Source organism: Vigna angularis, chromosome 10, assembly GCF_016808095.1.
Source record: "Vigna angularis cultivar LongXiaoDou No.4 chromosome 10, ASM1680809v1, whole genome shotgun sequence".
Classification (NCBI taxonomy): Eukaryota; Viridiplantae; Streptophyta; class Magnoliopsida; order Fabales; family Fabaceae; genus Vigna; species Vigna angularis.
In genome coordinates, this window is record NC_068979.1 from 21514092 (window position 1) to 21533980 (window position 19889).

The 19889-nt window shown below is 36.6% G+C and overlaps 2 protein-coding genes across 2 annotated transcripts; both read left to right on the top strand.

Annotated features, from left to right (window-relative positions):
• Positions 1–5391: 5391 nt before the first annotated feature.
• Positions 5392–6744, top strand: LOC128194231 (protein Iojap-related, mitochondrial-like; the record flags this gene model as incomplete). The annotated part of the gene is made up of 2 exons (XM_052869310.1): positions 5392–5688; positions 5814–6744. Coding segments are annotated over 2 exons (474 nt in total), but the record flags the coding sequence as incomplete, so codon positions are not given.
• A 4661-nt stretch (positions 6745–11405) lies between these two features.
• LOC108318938 (acylamino-acid-releasing enzyme 2) lies at positions 11406–19072 on the top strand. Its single transcript, XM_052870038.1, has 14 exons — positions 11406–11737; positions 12571–12751; positions 13118–13269; positions 13359–13438; positions 13528–13649; positions 13742–13820; positions 14494–14654; positions 15704–15826; positions 15914–16111; positions 16397–16768; positions 17770–17849; positions 18195–18270; positions 18825–18929; positions 19055–19072. The coding sequence occupies exons 1-10, from the start codon at positions 11406–11408 to the stop codon at positions 16406–16408; spliced, it is 1440 nt and encodes a 479-aa protein (XP_052725998.1). The 3' UTR covers positions 16409–16768; positions 17770–17849; positions 18195–18270; positions 18825–18929; positions 19055–19072.
• The last annotated feature ends 817 nt before the right edge of the window (positions 19073–19889 follow it).

A 19889-nucleotide genomic window follows, 5' to 3' on the forward strand; every position in this document is an offset into this window, starting at 1 on the left:
TATTTAGCTCTTTTGAAACCATTATATACGGATATTTCCGTATATGAATTATATACGAATTTATTCGTATATAATTTATATACAGAAATTATATACGGATTAATCCGTATATAAGTTATATACGGATAAATTCGTATATAATTTATATACAGAAATATCCGTATATAATTTTTGTATATAAGTTATATACAGATTTATCTGTATATAATTTATATACGGATAAATCCGTATATAATTTCCGTATATAAGTTATATACAGATTTATCCGTATATAAGTTACGACTGTATTATATACGAATAAATCTAGCTACGACAGTATTATATACGGATTTTTGTCCATATATAATCTGTATATAAACATGTATTATATATGGATTTTGGGTCTTATATATAGATTTTTGCTGTATGTAATACGATTTTTTCTTGTAGTGATTCTCCGGCAAATCCATGAAACTTAGGGAGCAGATATATCAGTCCAGTGCTAAGAACACAATGAATATCATCCTTAGGTGGGACCGGCTCACGAGGAGCGCGCTCAGGAAATTGAGGATGATTATTATAATTTTCATCATAAAATTCAGCAGAATTAAAATCAGAGCAATACGCAGAATAAGAATCATAATCATAGACATTGGCAAAATAAGCAGTATTCACATAACCAGAATAGATAGACATGAAAAAATAAAACAAATAAAAACTAAATACTAAAATTTACAAAACAGATAAATCACAACACATTTATACATGTTACACGCACACAAAAGACAGAACATAATAAATTTTTTATTTTTTTTATTTTAATTTTTTTTTAATTTTTTTATTTAACAGATAAAACACATGCGACACACATACAAATAATAGAATATCACATCACAACAAAAAAATAAAATAAAATACAACACAATTAACATGCTACAGGCACAAACAAGACATAACAATTATTATTATTTTTTTTATCTAACAACTGAATACACAACATAGCACAATAAAAATATAAAAGACAAAACATAGATTACAACAACGTAATAAAACAAAAACAGTAAAAATCTAAAACAAGAACCTGGACTGAAGTGACAACGCCGCCAAAATTTGCTGAAGGTGTCGTTGTCGCCTACAAAAATATACAAGACAAAACACACAAAACAAACATATTAACAGAACAAAAATTTACACAACAAAAATCTAAAACCAAACCGTTATTGGTCCCCGGCAACGGCGCCAAAATTTGATACAACTGTTGCGGTCATACAAATTTTATGTGCATGAAAAGAATGCAGTATAGACTAGGATTTGACTCCTAGGTCGTCTTTCAAGGACCAATACTGGGGTTCAGTCTTAGATTTAAACACGAAGTGGGGGGTTGTTTTTGTGATTTTGAATGCGAATAAATTAAAATGGACTAGAAATTAAATAAAACCGAATTTAAAAACGTTTGAAATAAATTTAAAGACAATAAAAACAGAACAGTAAATATGCAAAAACAGTAAAATTAAATGTAGAAATAAAAACATCAGTGAAAATAAACCATAAAATGACGTTTGAAATTAAAATGAACAGAGAAATACATTGACATAATTTAACGATGCAGAAAATAGTAAACGATAAAAATAAAAGAGACAGTAAAATTAAAAGCACTTAATTGAAAATCAAATTTAGCAAAACACAATACTTGAAATAAAATGCCGTGAAAATAAAATTAACAAACTATTCCCAACACTGATACACTTCAGAAATAAAACACTACATTTTGCATATTGTTGAAAAGAGAAACTAAGAAAGCTTGTTACTAGAAATGAAAAGGAAAAAGGAAGAGGCAGAAGCCTCTTCCAAGCCGTGAGTGGTACTAACTACTCCTAAAATCTGATGTCCCTCTTCTCTCGCTGCTGCTTCCAACTTATAGCCACTTCTCTGAATATACTGTATGTCATTTCTTCATTTTCCAGCTAGCTTTCCCGTGATGTGCTTGTCTGATGTGCCAAATAAAATAAGGTGGGAGGCCCTCCATTTGTTTGTGCCGTGTGCTTTTACCAAAGGTTGGGTCCCTAATCCTTGTCTTCTTCTTCTCCCTTGGACGTGAATGCTCCATCTTTGTGCTGAACGTGAATCCCACATTGCTGTTGTGCTTCTGCTGGACCCAGCTTGTGTGGATGCGTGAATTGTTTTCCATTGCACAATGTCTTCACTTCTCTGCTGGACCGTGAATCCTTCATGCTTTCTTTCTTTCTTCCGTTCTATTCCCCTCTCGGTCCAGCTCCTTCTTTGGTTGTGGCTGCTGGAAACTGAAGTGTGGACGTGTGCTGGTCCAGCTTTGCTACCATCCGTGTGCATGTGACATGCTTCCTGCTGCTTCACTTTAATTTATTCCCGTGCACACCAACTAAGTGGAATCCCGTGAGCTCTTCTTCTGGACCGTTGAAGGCTTTTCCTTCTTCCAAAAATTATTTTCTAAGTAGTGAACGGACCCTTGGCCGTGAGCTTCATGGCTAGATGCGTGAATGTCCAGCCCATCATCATGTGCATCTCTTTGCTCAAAACTGAACGTGAAACTCTTCTTTCATCCCTAATAAAAACTTTCTCCATCTCGGTGGCTTGATGTGTGTTGTGAGTGCCTCCCAAACTCTGGATGCAAAACTTGCTGGATGGGCGTTGCTGTTCTGCTGTCATGGAAGATGACCGAGAGGTCCACTCCAAGCTGCTGATATGGTTGAGGGCTGGTGCTGATGGATCAACCGTGAAGTGCTCTTCTTTCTTCCAGCCATGGAGCTCTTGCTGGATTGGTGGAGGACGGTGCAGTTGCTGGTTGTCCTCTCTTCCACTGGATAGTTACGTTGGGAAGATTGAAGATGTTAGATGTGGCTTCTCCCATTTCTGGTGCAGGCCGTGAAGGCTCGGTGATAGCTGGAGCTGCTTCTGGAATCCTCTTTACATTTGTGAACGTGGAAGTGCAGCCCCTTCATAAGTGCACCACTAAAATTCATTCCTTGTGGGTCATATAATACTTTGACTTGTGTGAGCTCCTCCCTTCACGTGACCACTCTTCTTTATGAGAATATTATTTCCTTTTCTAGTGGAGATCCCCACTTTTATTCCATTTGTTTTACCAAAAGTTCCGTGCAGTATTCATTCTTTCAATCAAGTGGTTTCGTTCAAGAATAAGTGGTTTCCTTTTAATTTACATACTTCCCATCAAATTTTCATTCTACAATGTTTCCAAAACTATCATGTCCACACGGCCCCACTCATTCGCGGTGCATGCCTCTTCATTCTCCATTCTTTTTGTGGTATACTTCCATCCAGACATCATCCAATATGCTGTGACAACATATCATTCACATTAGCAAGCATATGCTTTTACGAGGCAGTGTGGTGTATTCATAGTGTTTCTTCCAAGTAAATAACCGTGTGTAACTTAAATGTTCTTCCCAATATTCCAAAATGTTTTTCCAAATTTTCCTGCAAAATAATTAATAGAAATAATTAACTTAGATAATTCAAATTAATCAAAATAAGAATTTCTAATCAATTTAAGCACAATTAATAAAAACAGGAAAATATCGGACATTTAAGCATAATTCCCTAATTAATTCTAGTACAATAAACTAAGTGAAGTGTAGAAAATATTGATTCATCAACTGGTTTGGCTATACTGTTGAAAGATGTAGGTACAGACACTGAAGCATAATCTTCCAACGTACGCCTTCTTTGTTCATTTTCCCCGTTTCCCTCCATCTTTTTATCCTCTTGGTCAGATGAAGAAAAAGCGTTTGAGGATAAGCTGGATTCTCTAGCTTCTTTTTTTCTATTTTCTCTTCTACGCCTATTATTATTTCTACGGGCTGTCCTTTCAATCTTAGAATCAAACAATAAATTCTCAGATTTTGTTCTGCGTGGCATGCAGAACGAAAATCTTCAATGACCAACCCAAGAAATAACAACAGGAACAAAACACAATATATACAGATACACAGAAAACTAAAACAATGAATTTATGGAGATGGGAACAAAATTGAAATTGATAAACAACTAATTGAAATAACAAAACAATCAAATTCCCCGGCAAACGGCGCCAAAAACTTGATAACTTTTTGGCAAGTATACCAAATCGTTACAAGTAATACAGTGATAAGTAAAGTATCGTTCTCCTCAGGGAATTTGTGTTACGTTATTCAATTAAAATTTATTTATCAAAATCAATTGAACAGCAAATTATAAGTGAATTAATAATATCAAATTAGATGAAAATTTAAAATTGAAATTAAAATTTAAAGAAAGTTTCACTGGAATTGACTTCATGACCACATTACAGTAACTATTCTGAGCAATATAACTTGCGTTCAAACATCAACATCACAGTATCTTGGTTTAATTCCTTAAAACAAGTTCAAAAAAATTATGTTCAATTATTAATTCCTTAAGTAATTAAACATAAACTTTGCATTAAGACTGATGTTATTGATGACCCGGAGAATTGAAACTATTCCTAGCATCTCTCCTTCTGGTTGCTTTTCTTGCGTCAATACTCAAATTTACTTCCCAGTACAATTTGAATATAAAAACAAGTATATTTTACTTCCGTAAAATAAAATAAAAAGTACACAAGAAAAGCATATGAACACAATTTATATTGAACAGGAAATATTACATCAAATGTCAGCCATTACAGTCAATTCCAACGAATGAAAGTTTACCCTATCCTAGACATCACAAACATACTCATTTCCGCAATTCCTTGCATGATGTGCAGTCTTGATGTCTTCAGAGAGGTCTCCTCGTTTTCCAGAGCAGTTCTCCCGTCTTTTCTCTGCTATTTTTCGTCTGTCAGGAGATGCCTTTCGCCTTTCTGTCACGTCTTTAAAAACCAATAACTTCATTAATTCGCACAGCGCACATGTGTGTGTGCGCTATGCGAATTTCACGTAACTGCTGCCTCTCAACTGACGTTATTCGCACAGCACACATGTGATGGTGCGCTATGCGAATTTATATATCCTGGCAGTGCGAGTTTTGGCTTGCGCTATGCGAGAACTGACTGACAGAGTTCCAATTATACATCCTTTCCTGTACAATAATTTACAACACAATCTACTTCCTATTACGACTTTTCCCTGAGTAATAACATGAATAATTACAAAATTGAGATCCTTTATAAGTGTCAAAACATCTGTTTTTTCACACTTATCAATTACAATACACAATTTGATAATATGAACAAAACGGTATTAATGATTTAATTAATGCTTTTAATCAAATTCAACCCAAAATACAGCAGCGAAAAATTGCAAATGCGGATAGATTAATGGCAGCGAAAAAAAAAACTAGAAATGAAAACGGCGTCGTCGCGTTACCAAGGGTTATTCACAAACTCACTCGTACCGCTCTAGTGTTATTTGAGCGTGGAACTGGAATGTGGGGCTTCTTCGAACTAGAACGTGTTTGCGATATGTAGAGGCCCTTCTTCTTCATCAGTCATGGAAAAAGAAGGTAGGGTTCTGTTCTTTGTTCGCCGTTGACGGCTGTAATTGCCTTCTGGATCTGTCGGAGATCGAGAAGGTTCTGATGGATATCAAAGCTGACGACGTTAAGGTGATACCGGTTCCCAAGCACTGCGATTGGGCCGATTTCATGGTTCTCGCCACTGGCAGGTCCACCTGGCACGTCAACAACATAGCCCAAGCCCTAATTTACAAGGCACCACACCCTCCTTCCTTCGTCCTTTTTATAGCTATATTTGCATTATTGATTTTCGATTGAAACTCAGGTGGTTTTCATTTTTGTTTTTCTTCCGACTCATGTATATTTGTGTAATTAACCAGGCCAAACAGAAACAGAGACGAATGATGCTACCGAGTGTAAAAGGGGAAGAGGGAGGAAAGTGGATAGTCATTGACTCTGGTATCTCGTGCTTTTGTAATCATTTTTGTGTTCATTTTGTTGAGTTTAGAAAATCCATTAGGGGTCGTTTGGACAATCTTCTAGTTTTTTTCGGTTAAAATTAATTTATATGTATCCAAATTTGTAGAATTGTTCTTATATAACTTTTTGCTTTTGTTTTTTTTATCTTTTACTTTGTGCAATGAGCTAATTTAACTTACCTTCTCTTTTTTTATTTTTTCTCACCTAAAGTCATTTTGAAGAAATTTGTCTAAACAGAACTCCAAGTAAAGAAAATTGCAGTAGCGATAATGGCTGATAACATATACAATGTCATGAATTAGCATCTTGACTGCATTTGCTAAATGTTCTGTTCTTTTAAGAATGTTAGGTATTCACAGGCCTTTACAATAATTAATTTTTACGAAGAACTAGTTTACTATCTTTAATGGAGTCTTCTTTTTCAGAGAGGTTTATTCCATCCACACAATAGATGTTGTGTGATGTTATAAATTAGTAAACCAATATGTTGAAACTCACATTAGAGAGCTACTGATGCAGTTTAAGTCGAGACTTATACTCTATCCTAGCTAATTGATCTACCTCTGTGACAAATTACTAGTTCGTTAGTACTAGAAAGTTGTTAAATTAACTTGTTGGTTCCACAACATTATTGTCTTAGCGTATGTTGCTCTGCGTGACATTCATTAAATCAAACAAGGTAATGAGTTTAGTCTCAGCATGGTATCAGTTTCTACACTCTACAACCTCTGATTTTCTTTCTTGCACTTATTCCAGTTTCTTCACTGGTGAATGGAGCCAGCGAATTACCATTCTTGGATGATTAGGGATGACAAGGTAAGACGGGTGCTGTAAAAAGGTGTGGGTAGGCTGGACATTTAAGCTCGTTAATCTGCATGGGGCAGTATAACCTACAGCCCATTGGCCAAAGTGTGGGTGGGCCTGCCCCTCAACATGCATGACTCTTCTATTGAAGAATTAACTGAATTTTGTCTGTTACAACTAATCTAACATTGTGGTTTAATTCTTTTTATCTATTTCGGGAGGTGTTGCAATTTAGTGATTCTTTCATGTTAACTTTTCATTGCTCGGTGCATGCAGTGGCTTAACAAGGCTTCCGGGAAAAAATTACTTTGTTAGTCTTTAGGGTTTAATAGGTCCTTTCTTTGTCACTTTCCTTGTCACTTTTCATTGCTCAAGCCACCGCATGCACTGAGCAATGAAAAGTTAACATGAAAGAATCACTAAATTGCAACACCTCCCGAAATAGATAAAAAGAATTAAACCACAATGTTAGATTAGTTGTAACAGACAAAATTCAGTTAATTCTTCAATGGAAGAGTCGTGCATGTTGAGGGGCAGGCTCACCCACACTTTGGCCAATGGGCTGCAGGTTATACTGCCCCATGCAGATTGACGAGCTTAAATGTCCAGCCTACCCACACCTTTTTACAGCACCCGTCTTACCTTGTCATCCCTAATCACCCAAGAATGGTAATTCGCTGGCTCCATTCACCAGTGAAGAAACTGGAATAAGTGCAAGAAAGAAAATCAGAGGTTGTAGAGTGTAGAAACTGATACCATGCTGAGACTAAAATCATTACCTTGTTTGATTTAATGAATGTCACGCAGAGCAACATACGCTAAGACAATAATGTTGTGGAACCAGCAAGTTAATTTAACAACTTTCTAGTACTAACGAACTAGTAATTTGTCACAGAGGTAGATCAATTAGCTAGGATAGAGTATAAGTCTCCACTTAAACTGCATCAGTAGCTCTCTGATGTGAGTTTCAACCAGTATCTGCATATTGGTTTACTAATTTATAACATCACACAACATCTATTGTGTGGACGGAATAGACCTCTCTGAAAAAGAAGACCCCATTAAAGATAGTAAACTAGTTCTTCGTAAATATTAATTATTGGAAAGGCCTGTGAATACCTAACATTCCTAAAAGAACAGAACATTTAGCAAATGCAATCAAGATGTTAATTCATGACATTGTATCTGTTATCAGCCATTATCGCTACTGCAATTTTCTTTACTTGGAGTTTTGTTTAGACAAATTTCTTCAAAATGACTTTAGGTGAGAAAAATTAAAAAAGAGAAGGTAAGTTAAATTAGCTCATTGCACAAAGTAAAAGATAAAAAAAAAAACAAAACAAAAAGTTATATAAGAACAATTCTACAAATTTGGATATGTATAAATTAATTTTAACCGAAAAAAACTATCTATTGAAGAAGATTGTCCAAACGACCCCTAATGCATTTTCTAAACTCAACAAAATGATTACAAAAGCACGAGATACCAGAGTCAATGACTATCCACTTTCCTCCCTCTTCCCCTTCTACACTTGGTAGCATCATTTGTTAAGTTCCTCTCTATTTCTGTTTGGCTTGGTTAATTACACAAATATACATAAGTCGGAAGAAAAACAAAAATGAAAACCACTTGAGTTTCAATCAAAAATCAATAATGCAAATATAGCGATAAAAAGGACGAAGGAAGGAGGGTGTGGTGCCTTGTAAATTAGGGCTTGGGCTATGTTCTTGACGTGCCAGGTGGACCTGCCAGTGGCGAGAACCATGAAATCGGCCCAATCGCAGTGCTTGGGAACCGGTATCACCTTAACGTCGTCAGCTTTGATATCCATCAGAACCTTCTCGATCTCCGACAGATCCAGAAGGCAATTACGGCGGACAAAGAACATAACCCTACCTTCTTCTTCCATGGTTGATGAAGAAGAAGGGCCTTTGAATATCACAAACACGTTCTAGTTCGAAGAAGCCCCCACATTCCAGTTCCACGCTCAATTCAAACTAGAGCAGTACGAGTGAGTTTGTGAATAACCCTTGGTAATGCGACGATGCCGTTTTCATTTCTAGTTTTTTTTTTCGCTGCCGTTAGTCTATCCGCATTTGCAATTTTTCTCTGTTGTATTTTGGGTTGAATTTGATTTAAAGCATTAATTAAATCGTTAATACCGTTTTGTTCATATTATCAAATTATGTATTGTAATCTTCTAATTTTTTTTATGATTCTTTTAATTAAATCGGTAGTAATTTGTTTAGTGGATAATAATGTGATTCAATCTGACATATATATTTTAGCATTCTTATCATTTAAATAGTACCAATTTCAATTTAACATATAATAAATATAGATTCTTTCTAATAAATATAAGCATTACATTCATCAAAATAAATTAAAAGATTTTATTGAATAATTTCAATAAATATTGATGTCAAAATAATATTAAACCTATTTAAATTCACTAAAATGTTAATTTTTTTTTGTATTTGTCTACTGTTTGTATATAGTTTCATAGATGGGATTATAAGAACTCAGTTTTCAACATTTCCCATACTTGGTCCTTGATGTAGTGGATTGCAGTAATAAAAGAAAACTAAATGTGGATTATAGGGCCCTTAACCGAGCCACGGTACCCGACAAATTCCGTATCCCACTGATAGAGGAATTGCTAGAAGAACAAAGAGGGGCCAAATATTTTTCGAAGGTGGATTTGAAGTCAGGCTACCACCAGATCCGAATGGGAGATGGAGACATAGAGAAAACGGCCTTTCGGACGCACCAGGGTCACTACGAATTCATGGTGATGCCGTTCGGTCTCACCAACGCACCAGCCACATTCCAAAGTGCAATGAACAGCCTGATGCAGCCCTACCTACGGAAATTCGTACTGGTGTTCTTTGATGATATATTGGTGTATAGCCGATTCTGGAAGGAGCACTTAGAGCATGTGGGGACGGTGCTAAGGGAACTCGTGGCCAATAGGTGGGTGGCCAACAGAAAAAAATGTGAGTTCGGCAAAACTCAAATAGGCTATTTGGGACATTGGATATCCGCGAGGGGTGTAGAAATGGACGAAGACAAAGTAAGGGCCGTGATAGACTGGGAAAAACCTAAGACAGTGAAGGCTTTGAGGGGATTTCTGGGTCTGACAAGATACTATAGGAGGTTTGTGAAGGATTATGGGAAGATTGCCAAACCCTTGACCGACCTTCTTAAAAAGGGGCAGTTTACATGGACGGAGCAAGCAGAGGAAGCTATGTCAAGGTTAAAGAAGGCCATCACCACTGCACCAGTGCTGGTTCTACCTGATTTTGACCAGCCTTTCCACATTGAGTGTGATGCATCAGGAAGAGGGGTAGGAGCGGTACTCATGCAAGGAAAGAAACCCATAGCTTTCTTTAGTAAAGCTTTATCCGAGGGGTCATTGAGTAAATCGATATATGAGAAGGAATTAATGGCGTTGGTTTTAGCCATACAACACTGGAGGCCCTACCTCTTGGGACAACGGTTTGTGGTTCACACCGATCAAAGGAGCCTGAAGTACCTCTTGGAGTAACGCATCACCACTCAGAATCAGCATAATTGGATTGCGAAGCTCCTGGGTTATGACTTTGAAATTGTGTACAAATAAGGTGTCACCAACAAGGTAGCAGACGCCCTATCACGGAAGGAAGAGGATGATCCACATGAAGAAAAGGAATTGAGGGTTGTGGCCAGACCTTACTGGCAAGACTTCAGGGAGATTTTGGAAGAAGTTGAGGCAGATGAATAGTTAAAGAAGGTGATAGAAGATTTGGGAAAAGACCCCAACTCACATCCCTCGTTCACTCTGGAACACGAGAGGTTACACTATAAGGGGAGGCTAGTGTTGTCTGCCCGATCGGCCTGGGTGCGTGCCCAAGTTGATAGCCGAGTTTCATACCACGCAAATAGGAGGACACCCAGGGATATATCGGACTTATCGCAAGGTGGCGCAATCTCTTTATTGGGTAGGAATGAAGAAAGTCGTAACTGACTTTGTTGCAAGCTGCCTGGTATGTCAAAAACATAAATATCTGTCATTCTCTCCGCAGGGGTTGTTGCAACCTTTACCCATACCCAACGCCATTTGGGAGGAGATAAGCATGGATTTTATCGTTAAGTTGCCCAAGTCCCACGGGTATGATGCTGTGCTGGTAGTGGTAGACCGCCTCAGCAAATATGGACACTTCATACCACTAAAACATCCCTATTCTGCTTGAACCGTAGTTGAAGTGTTTGTAAAGGAGATTGTCCAGTTGCATGGGGTGCCAATATCTATCGTGAGTGACCGGGATCCACTGTTCCTGAGTAATTTTTGGAAGGAGTTGTTTAAATTACAAGGAACTCAACTGAAGATGAGCACCGCCTATCATCCTGAATCTGATGGACAGACTGAGGTCGTGAATAGGGTATTGGAGGGTTATCTGAGATGCTTCTGCTCAGAACAACCAAAGGGATGGAGCATAGTACTACCTTGGGCGGAATATTGGTATAATACCAGCTATCAAGAGTCGGCGAGATGCACCCCATTTGAAACCGTATATGGGAGGTCTCCTCCCTCACTGCACAGGTTCGTTCCAGGGGAAACCTTAGTTGAAGCCGTCTGCTAGGAGTTACAGATGAGGGATGAGGCACTCAACCAGCTAAAATTCATCTAGCCAGGGCTCAAGAATTAATGGTGAGGCAAGCCGACAAGGCAAGAAGACCATCCAATGTGGAGGTGGGAGATTGGGTGTATCTAAAGATCAGACCCCACCGACAGACGTCGATGTCTTCCACACTGCATTCTAAACTAGCCGCTCGGTATTTTGGACCTTTCCTGGTCATACAACAGATAGGAGAAGTGGCATTTAAGTTGCAACTACCCGAAGCCGCGCGGATACATCCAGTATTCCATGTGTCGCAATTAAAGAAGGCCGTGGGGGAGAACAGTGTGGAGAAAGAGTTACCCATAGACTTAGAGATGGAGGGACCGTCTCCCTGGCCGATCAGAGTTCTGGATAAAAGGTAGGTGCAACAAGGAGAGGACGAACGGCAGGAAGTGTTGATCGAGTGGCAAGAGGGAGGACCGGACGGGGCAACATGGGAAGATGCCATAACCATCCGAGATCAATATCCAGACTTCAACCTTGAGGACAAGGTTGATCTTCAGGAGGTGGGTAATGTTAGGGGCTGGCGAGTTTACGAGAGAAGAAGATATAGGAGAGAGAGGGGGTCCGTACGGTAGAGGACGGTGGCCGAACGGTTGAAAGGGGGGAGCACGATGACCGAACGGTGGAAAGGGGGAAGCACGAGGGCTGAACGGTTGAAAGGAAGCACGAGGGCCGAACGGCTGAAAGGGGGGAGCACGATGGCCGAACGGTAGGGGGAAGAGAAAAAGAGGGATGAGCGAGTGGGGCGACGACGAGCGTCCTAAGCGAGTGGAAGCAACAACGAGCGTTCTAACTGACAACAGTTAGGATAGGCGGGAAATTCAAAGGATGTACCTCAGGATATTATAGAAGTAAATATAGTAAATAAGGATAGAAATATTCTTACCAAATAATTATAATAAATAGGCATAATTACTATATTATTCTTTACCTTTTTGGGAAGGAGTAATTAGTATTAACAAAGGAGGAACCTAGGGTTTAGGGGAGGTTTTTTGATTAAGGAGTTTTGTAAGAGAGGTTAGGCTCTCAGGTAACTGACGGAGACCCTGCTCCCAGTTATTGGTTGTTTATTGTGATACCAATATTTCCAGTTAATAAAGTGTTTTATTCCGTCAAATTCCATTGTTTAGTATCTGTGGGAGTGTAAAAGGGTGTGAGTGGCAAGTTCACGAACTCGGGTACGTAACATGTTCTTAATATTCTGACCGTTGTTCATGAATTTTCCACCAGTCCAGATGGAAAACTTCTTGTGTTTTTATCTGCAAGAAGTGCTGTGGACTCTGGAGTGCATAATGCTACAAATTCACTTCACAGAATTGATTGGCTAACTAATGGAAAACCTTTCCAATCTTCCAAAATTGACGACATGGTAAGATCTTCCTATGTGGCCAGTTTGATTTTAATGTATTTGGTTTAACTGCATTCTTTAATAACATAGAGTGAACCTTTTTGTTACTTTCTTATCTAGTTCATTTATTAAATACACTGGATTCAAGTCTAAGTTGTTGGATCACATCGACCATGTAGTTTTTCATTTGTGATTTTCAGATTGTTTATGTTAGTATTGAGGATCCTTGCTATTTTACAAAACAAAACATCATATGATACTTGGTGCTATAAATAAGATTCTTTTCTCTTCTTCATCCTACCCCTTCTCTTAGTGAGATCTAAGCATATGTCAATTAGTGCATATTGTTTTCGGTTAATAACTCAGTCTTTTCAATCAATTTTGGAGATTCCTGTTGTGATGTGCGCTGAAGACGGTTGCTTCCCTGGGCTTTATTGTACCATTATTCATAGTAATCCTTGGTTATCTGACAATTGCACAATGATTATATCATCCATCTGGCACAGCAGTGAAGTTCTGCTCTCAGTGAATGTGCTGAGGTAAGTAAATAACAACAGGAATGTTTTTTATTCCATTTATCAAAGGTTGTGTATTCTTTATTATCAATTCTTTTTTCATCACATTATAGTGGGGAGATAGTACATAGCCCTGTAGATCCAAATTTCTCGTGGAATCTTCTTACGCTGGATGGGAACAATATTGTTGCCAGTAAAAACAACTGCTCAATTTGTCAATACCTGGGACTTTTGAAGTGGAGGAATATGTTTTATCGTTTTTCTTTGTTAATCCTTTTGCAGTTTCCAGTAGTCCGGTTGATTTTGCTCAAATAAGGTATGGAAAGGCCATTAAGAAGGAGACAAACAATACTACATGGAGTTGGTCAAATATATCCAGTCCAATATTCAGATGCTCTGACAAGGTTTGTTCTATTTTCTTGTCAGATATTATCAGAAATCATTGTTGCAAACATGTCATTCTATTTAGAAGCGAATCATAGGATTTTGGCTGCAGGTTAGATCTTTGCTGTCCTCTCTCCAGTCTGGTATACTGAGGATCTCAGTTAAGGATGCTCATGCTGGTCAAACAAAAGGTTTTCAAGTTATTCCGGTTTCTTTCTCGTGGATATTCAGTGCTAAGTTGAATGACTTAATGAAATTTCAGATATGCTTTAATTTGTATCTGTGTATTCTCAGAATCCAACTGATAAGGTATCTATTAGATTTATGAAATTCAATCCATATACTGCTCGTCAATAATGAGGTGAATTAATCTGATTCATGTGATGAAATTTAAACATATGGGACTAAATTCATTATTGAAAATCATACTGTGATTGTTCCCTCCACTCTCCCCAACATGCACTGTCCCCACCATGTCCTCTCCTAAAAGGGAAAATGAACAAAAGTTAGCTTTTGATTGGTGCATGAAGATAATACTATGTATTATATCTTGCATAAAATCTTGATTTTATTGACAAAGAAACAAGAAAGTAGAAATGAAGCTTTAGTTTATATGTTCACTATAAGGGGGCTATGTATAAACAACCATTTAACAGAGAGCATAAAAGAACTTTGTGGTATGTGACTATTGAAAATATTTGACTTGATAAATTGATGAAGATTGTCTTGTACAATTCAACCACTTATTTGGTGATACAGTACTTCAGGAACACACTTATTAATTACGCCCTATCAATAAATCTTCTCAAATTTATTGACCAGTCAATTGACTATTATATCTATCTATTTTAATTTTAATTTCAGGTGCTACAAAACCTTTTGAAGCTATATTTGTGTCTTCTAAAACCAATACCAAGATTGAATTTGATCCGTTAATTGTGATCCTTCATGGAGGGCCCCAAGACGTCTCTTTGTCATACTTTTCTATCTACAGTTGGATACAGCTTGCTGATTGTAAATTACAGGTAGCCAAAATACTCTTGAACTTCCAATCATTAGTTTGGTTCAGTATTGTTATGTCAAGAGAGATGGAACTAACATCATAAACTTAAATATTTTAAATTATTAGGTACCTAATTTGAAAAGAGAAATTATTGGTAACAAAAGTTGGTCACATATTGAGGACATGAAACTTATTTATGCTTTTAACTCATAAAAAAGATGTAAGACTATTGCCTTTTTTATGCAAAACAAGCTTAATTGACTTCATTAGCTCGAAGTACCTGTCAAAGAGGATTGGTTGTAGATCCTATCATTTGAATCCTTAGAAAAGGAAGCAAGTTTACAGTAGAAAAAAACTAGATACCAGAGAAAATAAAGAGAATGTTAGCATATATGAAGTTTAAATAGCTTCCCCGTGAAGTAAAAAATACTCAGTCTGATATTGGAATGGGAAATAAATGTGGATACCTGTCTGTAATAGGAATTTAGAAATTGAAATGAATTATGGGAATTGTGAACAGAAGGATGTTTAGGGTTTAGTTAGACTTCATAATGGTAAACGCTGAGGAGTTGAAAGTGAAAGGCTGGTCAATTTTTTGTTATGCTATAAGGACTCTGAATAATTATACTTCGATAAAATTTCCTGGACACAAGTCTTTCATTCTCCATATGCATCTTAATTTATATTTTTTAAAAGTTTGCACTACTCGGACTGCTTTTCTAGAGAAATAAATGTCATTGTCAACACCCATAAGGAAACTCATTATGACCACGTATAGCTTATAAAACCTTTAGATGTCAAAACATGGATAAAGAATGTTTTTAGTTGTCCATTCTGAGGTTTCATATAATGTTATTATTTCTGAGAGGTTCATTGGCATTTGGTAAGGAACCATTGCAATCTCTTCCAGGGAATGTTGGGTCTCAGGTATTTATTATGTTCTACTTCTGACGCTAGATACTTTGATTAGCTTATGCTATAGAAGCAAAGCTTTAATTTATAAGCTAGTTTAGCAATATAGATACGCTAGATTTTCTGGGTCGGACCTTAACTTTAGTTTTTCATATATAGGATGTCAATGATGTTCTCTCTGCCATAGATCATGTCATCAACTTGGGTCTTGCCAGCCCATCTAAGATTACAGTAATGGGCATTTCACATGGTGGTTTTCTGACAACTCAGTTGATTGGCCAGGTGCAATAACTCCACTTAATAGATGTTTTTGTCTCACATGTTGCATTATCAATTTGCTGTAACATTCGAACTCTGCATTTGCTGCAGGCACCAGACAAGTTTGTAGCAGCGGCTGCAATCAATCCTGTTTGTAACCTTGCACTAATGATTGGAACAACAGATATCCCTGATTGGTGCTATGTAGAAGCTTGTGGAACCACTGCCAGAAATTGCTTTACTGAACCACCTTCCGCAGATGATTTGACTCTCCTTTATAACAAGTCTCCCATTTCACACGTCTCAAAGGCATGTACATTCAGCTGAATAAACACTTGCAGATTGAAAATGATCTTTTGATCTCATATTTTCAAACTTCAATTTGTTGTCAACCAGCTTCCCTTTTTTCCTTGGAATTGTGTTTGATATTTTCTCTACCTTTTTTTTAATATAAAGGCACATGCGTTTTGGGATATAATACCATGTACACTGGTTCAATTGGTGTTTGTTTTTCTCTATATCCTGTATGGTTATGTAATAGTTGACGAGGCTGGAAGAACTGCTTGATGTTAGTTAAGAAATCATTTTATGCAGGTACTTAAATAATGATGATGATACAAAGGACGATACTCCTGGAACTCCAATAAATCACCATCATGATCTTTATCTTCTTCAACTGATCCAATATCTTTAATGTAAGAGAATGTTTTATCTTCTGGGAAAGCATCAAAATCAAAACTAATAACACCCTTTTCAAAGCGAACAGATAGGTTTTCAGTGAAATTTAGCATCAACACTCTCCCTAGTGTAGAGAATGGGAAGCAGGAACCTCATCACGAGTATACCGAGAATGATGAAGATGATGTTGTCAGAAGAGTTCCACAACGTGAAAGGTGTTCATTGGTCAGTCATGGATCAGGACTCAAACCGTGATGTAAATTCATGTATGATAGAATGGAGGATAGGGTATGTGATGTATAGTATGACTCCTAACTAAATCATTACCATTTTACACTATTTCTTTTTTTGAAGTCTGATTATTTTTATTTAGCTTAATGCAATAGAAAACCGAATTAGAAAACATACAAGGGCATTTGTAGCTTCTGGTCTCTATGAAGAACCAACAGACCCCACATGTTACGATAGGGGTAATAATAAGGGTTGGAACGTATATGAGCAGAAAGAATATTTAGTATAAGTTAATTAGACTAAATAAATATAGTATAAGTTAATTAGAGTAAATAAATATATATTTAGGGAAATATTCAATATAAGATATTTATAATTAAGGATATATGCTAGAATAATATACGGAGAGATATTTATATTAAATATAGGGATATTTATATTAAATATTAAATATAAGGATATTTATATTAAATGCAGATATATTCTAGAGGAATATTTAATAAGAGATGAGCGGAAATTAATTAATATAAATAAGGTTAGAGTCCAGGGTTAAAAGAGAGGCTTTTGATTATTGAGTTTTGTGACAGACATTATTGTCTTGTGAGAGAGGTTATGCTCTCAAAGTAATTGAAGGAGGTTACGCTCCCAATTATTGTTTATCCTTGTTTATTCAGATATTACCATCAATAAAAGAGATTCATTCATCCAATATTATTCGTTTATTGTTCTATTTCGTGTGAGAGAGAGTGAAAGGTTGTATTTGGCTAGTTTACGTACTCAGGTACGTAACACCACATCTGCGTCACAGGTAAATATAATACTTCCCTTTCTGTCCCATGCACACTGAAATTTGAAGGCAAAATTATGTTTTGTCATGGCTATACACCAACATTTTGAAGCACCAAAATTTAATTATGACTCTTGGATAACAAGATTGTTACGATTTTTTTCTTTTCTTAACTTGGGCATCAGATTTGATAATCTGATCTGTGACTGCAATGAATGATCTTTGAATGTGTGTAGATTGTCTAATAATTTGAATTTATATTATTTATCAGAGGAGCATTTTTGCTGTTGGCATGATTTGTTGTGATGCCGAAGGACGATTAAATGAGAAGTCAGTCATTCTGCAGAGCAGGTAATAGTCTCCATGTGCCATCAATACACATGTATCTGTGATCTCATCCGAGTATCAGACTGATATGTCTGTTTGCCGGTGTGTTGGATTTCTTTTATAAACATGTAACGAACATTCACAATAACAAAGTCAGACTATTCAACTTGACTAGAGCTTTTGCTAATGAGTGGAATGCTGTGATACAATTCTTAACAATTTGTGACCCATTATTTATTTAGGGAAATAATGGGAGATTTTAGGTTAAATCCTATATGGCATTGACTGTTTAAGGGCGACATTACATTATATTTTTGTCTTTTCAATTATATCTATCATACATGGGTCTGTTTTCTAATAACTTGGCAGTATTGAGCATTCTGGAGGGGAATGTGTTCGCCTTGACTTGCAACGTTTAAACCATTATTCAATTTTTCCTGGCCAGGTTAGTAATGTAAATTTGGTGGGTTAAAACCCTGGTTTTAAATGTGTAAATATAGCATATTTACAGGTTATAAATGGAAGATTTATGTTGATAGGTAGTTGGTATTGGAGGACATAATCCTAGTGGGCATTGCTTTATTGCATCTAAATTGGTGGATTCTATACCTATAATATCTGTTGCTGATGAGAATTTGAATCCTCTGAAGAAGCAAGCTATTGATAAGGAGAGTCAGTCTACTATTTATAAACAGAGAGAGTTATCGATGGTTTGTATAATGCATCTCCTTTATATTGTGCTATAGATTTCATTTTGATGAATTGTCAGAATATTTTTTAACTTTTGCTTTTACAGTTTTAACAATGACATTTTTTCTAAGGAATGGTCATAACTCATACGGCATTCATGTGGCACATGTAATATTGTATCCATTCCTACAAGTGACAGTTGAGATATAGATTTTGAAAGAAATTACGGTCTCAAATACTCTTGCTTGAGATACATCTTGCATTTCTGGTAGTATTTTATCATTTACGCATGCTTGTGGTGCTTAACAGATTATTGCCGCTGGTCCCTTTACTACGACAGACAATTTATTGTTTGAGCCTCTTACAGAACTGCTGCAATATGCAAAACGAAGACCACCACAGTTGCTTGTATTGGTAAACACCTCCTATACTGAATCCGCATATTTTTATCATAATTATTTTATTTTGCCTTTGACAATATGTGCTAGATCCTTTAAGCATGAAAACTTGGTGATGTTGACAAGTGGGTTTTGTCTCAGCTGGGACCATTTGTGGATTCTGAGCTCCCAGATACAGGAGTTTTGATGAAATATTTCATTTTGAAATCGTGAGGAAGGTAATTTAGAGGAAATGATCTTTTTTGGATTTTTTTTTTTCATTTTTCTTACTTCTGTCGGTTACTTGCCATTTCCAGGTGGAAGATTATGTAGAGCACGTGGGTTCTGGAACACGTGTTCTTCTTGTTCCATCTATACGAGATGCTAACCATGATTTTGTGTTTCCTCAGGTATTTGATTAATTGGACCAATTAGGATGTAAAGATTTTTGTTTCTCTTAGTGTATTGTTTAACCGGATCTGAAATATTATTTAATAATTTGTTTTTGTAGCCCGCACTGGAAATCAATTTATCTGATTTCAAATCTCAGGTATGATCATTACATAAAAAGAAACGGCATAATGATTTTAAACACTTAAGAATTAAACTTCAGAACTGTTCCTTGAACTAGCAGAATATCGTTCAGCAATGGTTCAGTTTGGCTATGATGCTTACATAATTATTGTTTTCAGATAGTCAGTCTCGCTAATCCTGGAATCTTTGAGGCAAATGAGGTATTGTATCGGGGTCTCATTTTCGACTTACCCTTGTTGCTTTCTCAAGTTCTGTAATATACGTCATGGATTTTGTGTAAATGAAACCTTTACTTTAAGATTCAGTGACTTCTGGTTTCAACCTTGTGTTACATCTTATGTTCAAAAAAGATCTTGTAGGTTTTTTCTTGCCAGTTGCTGATTTTCTTTTAAACTTAAACAAAAAAGTTAAGTGACAGGTTGAGCAAGTGAGAGATTATTGATCAAGAATTGGCTTTCAGGTT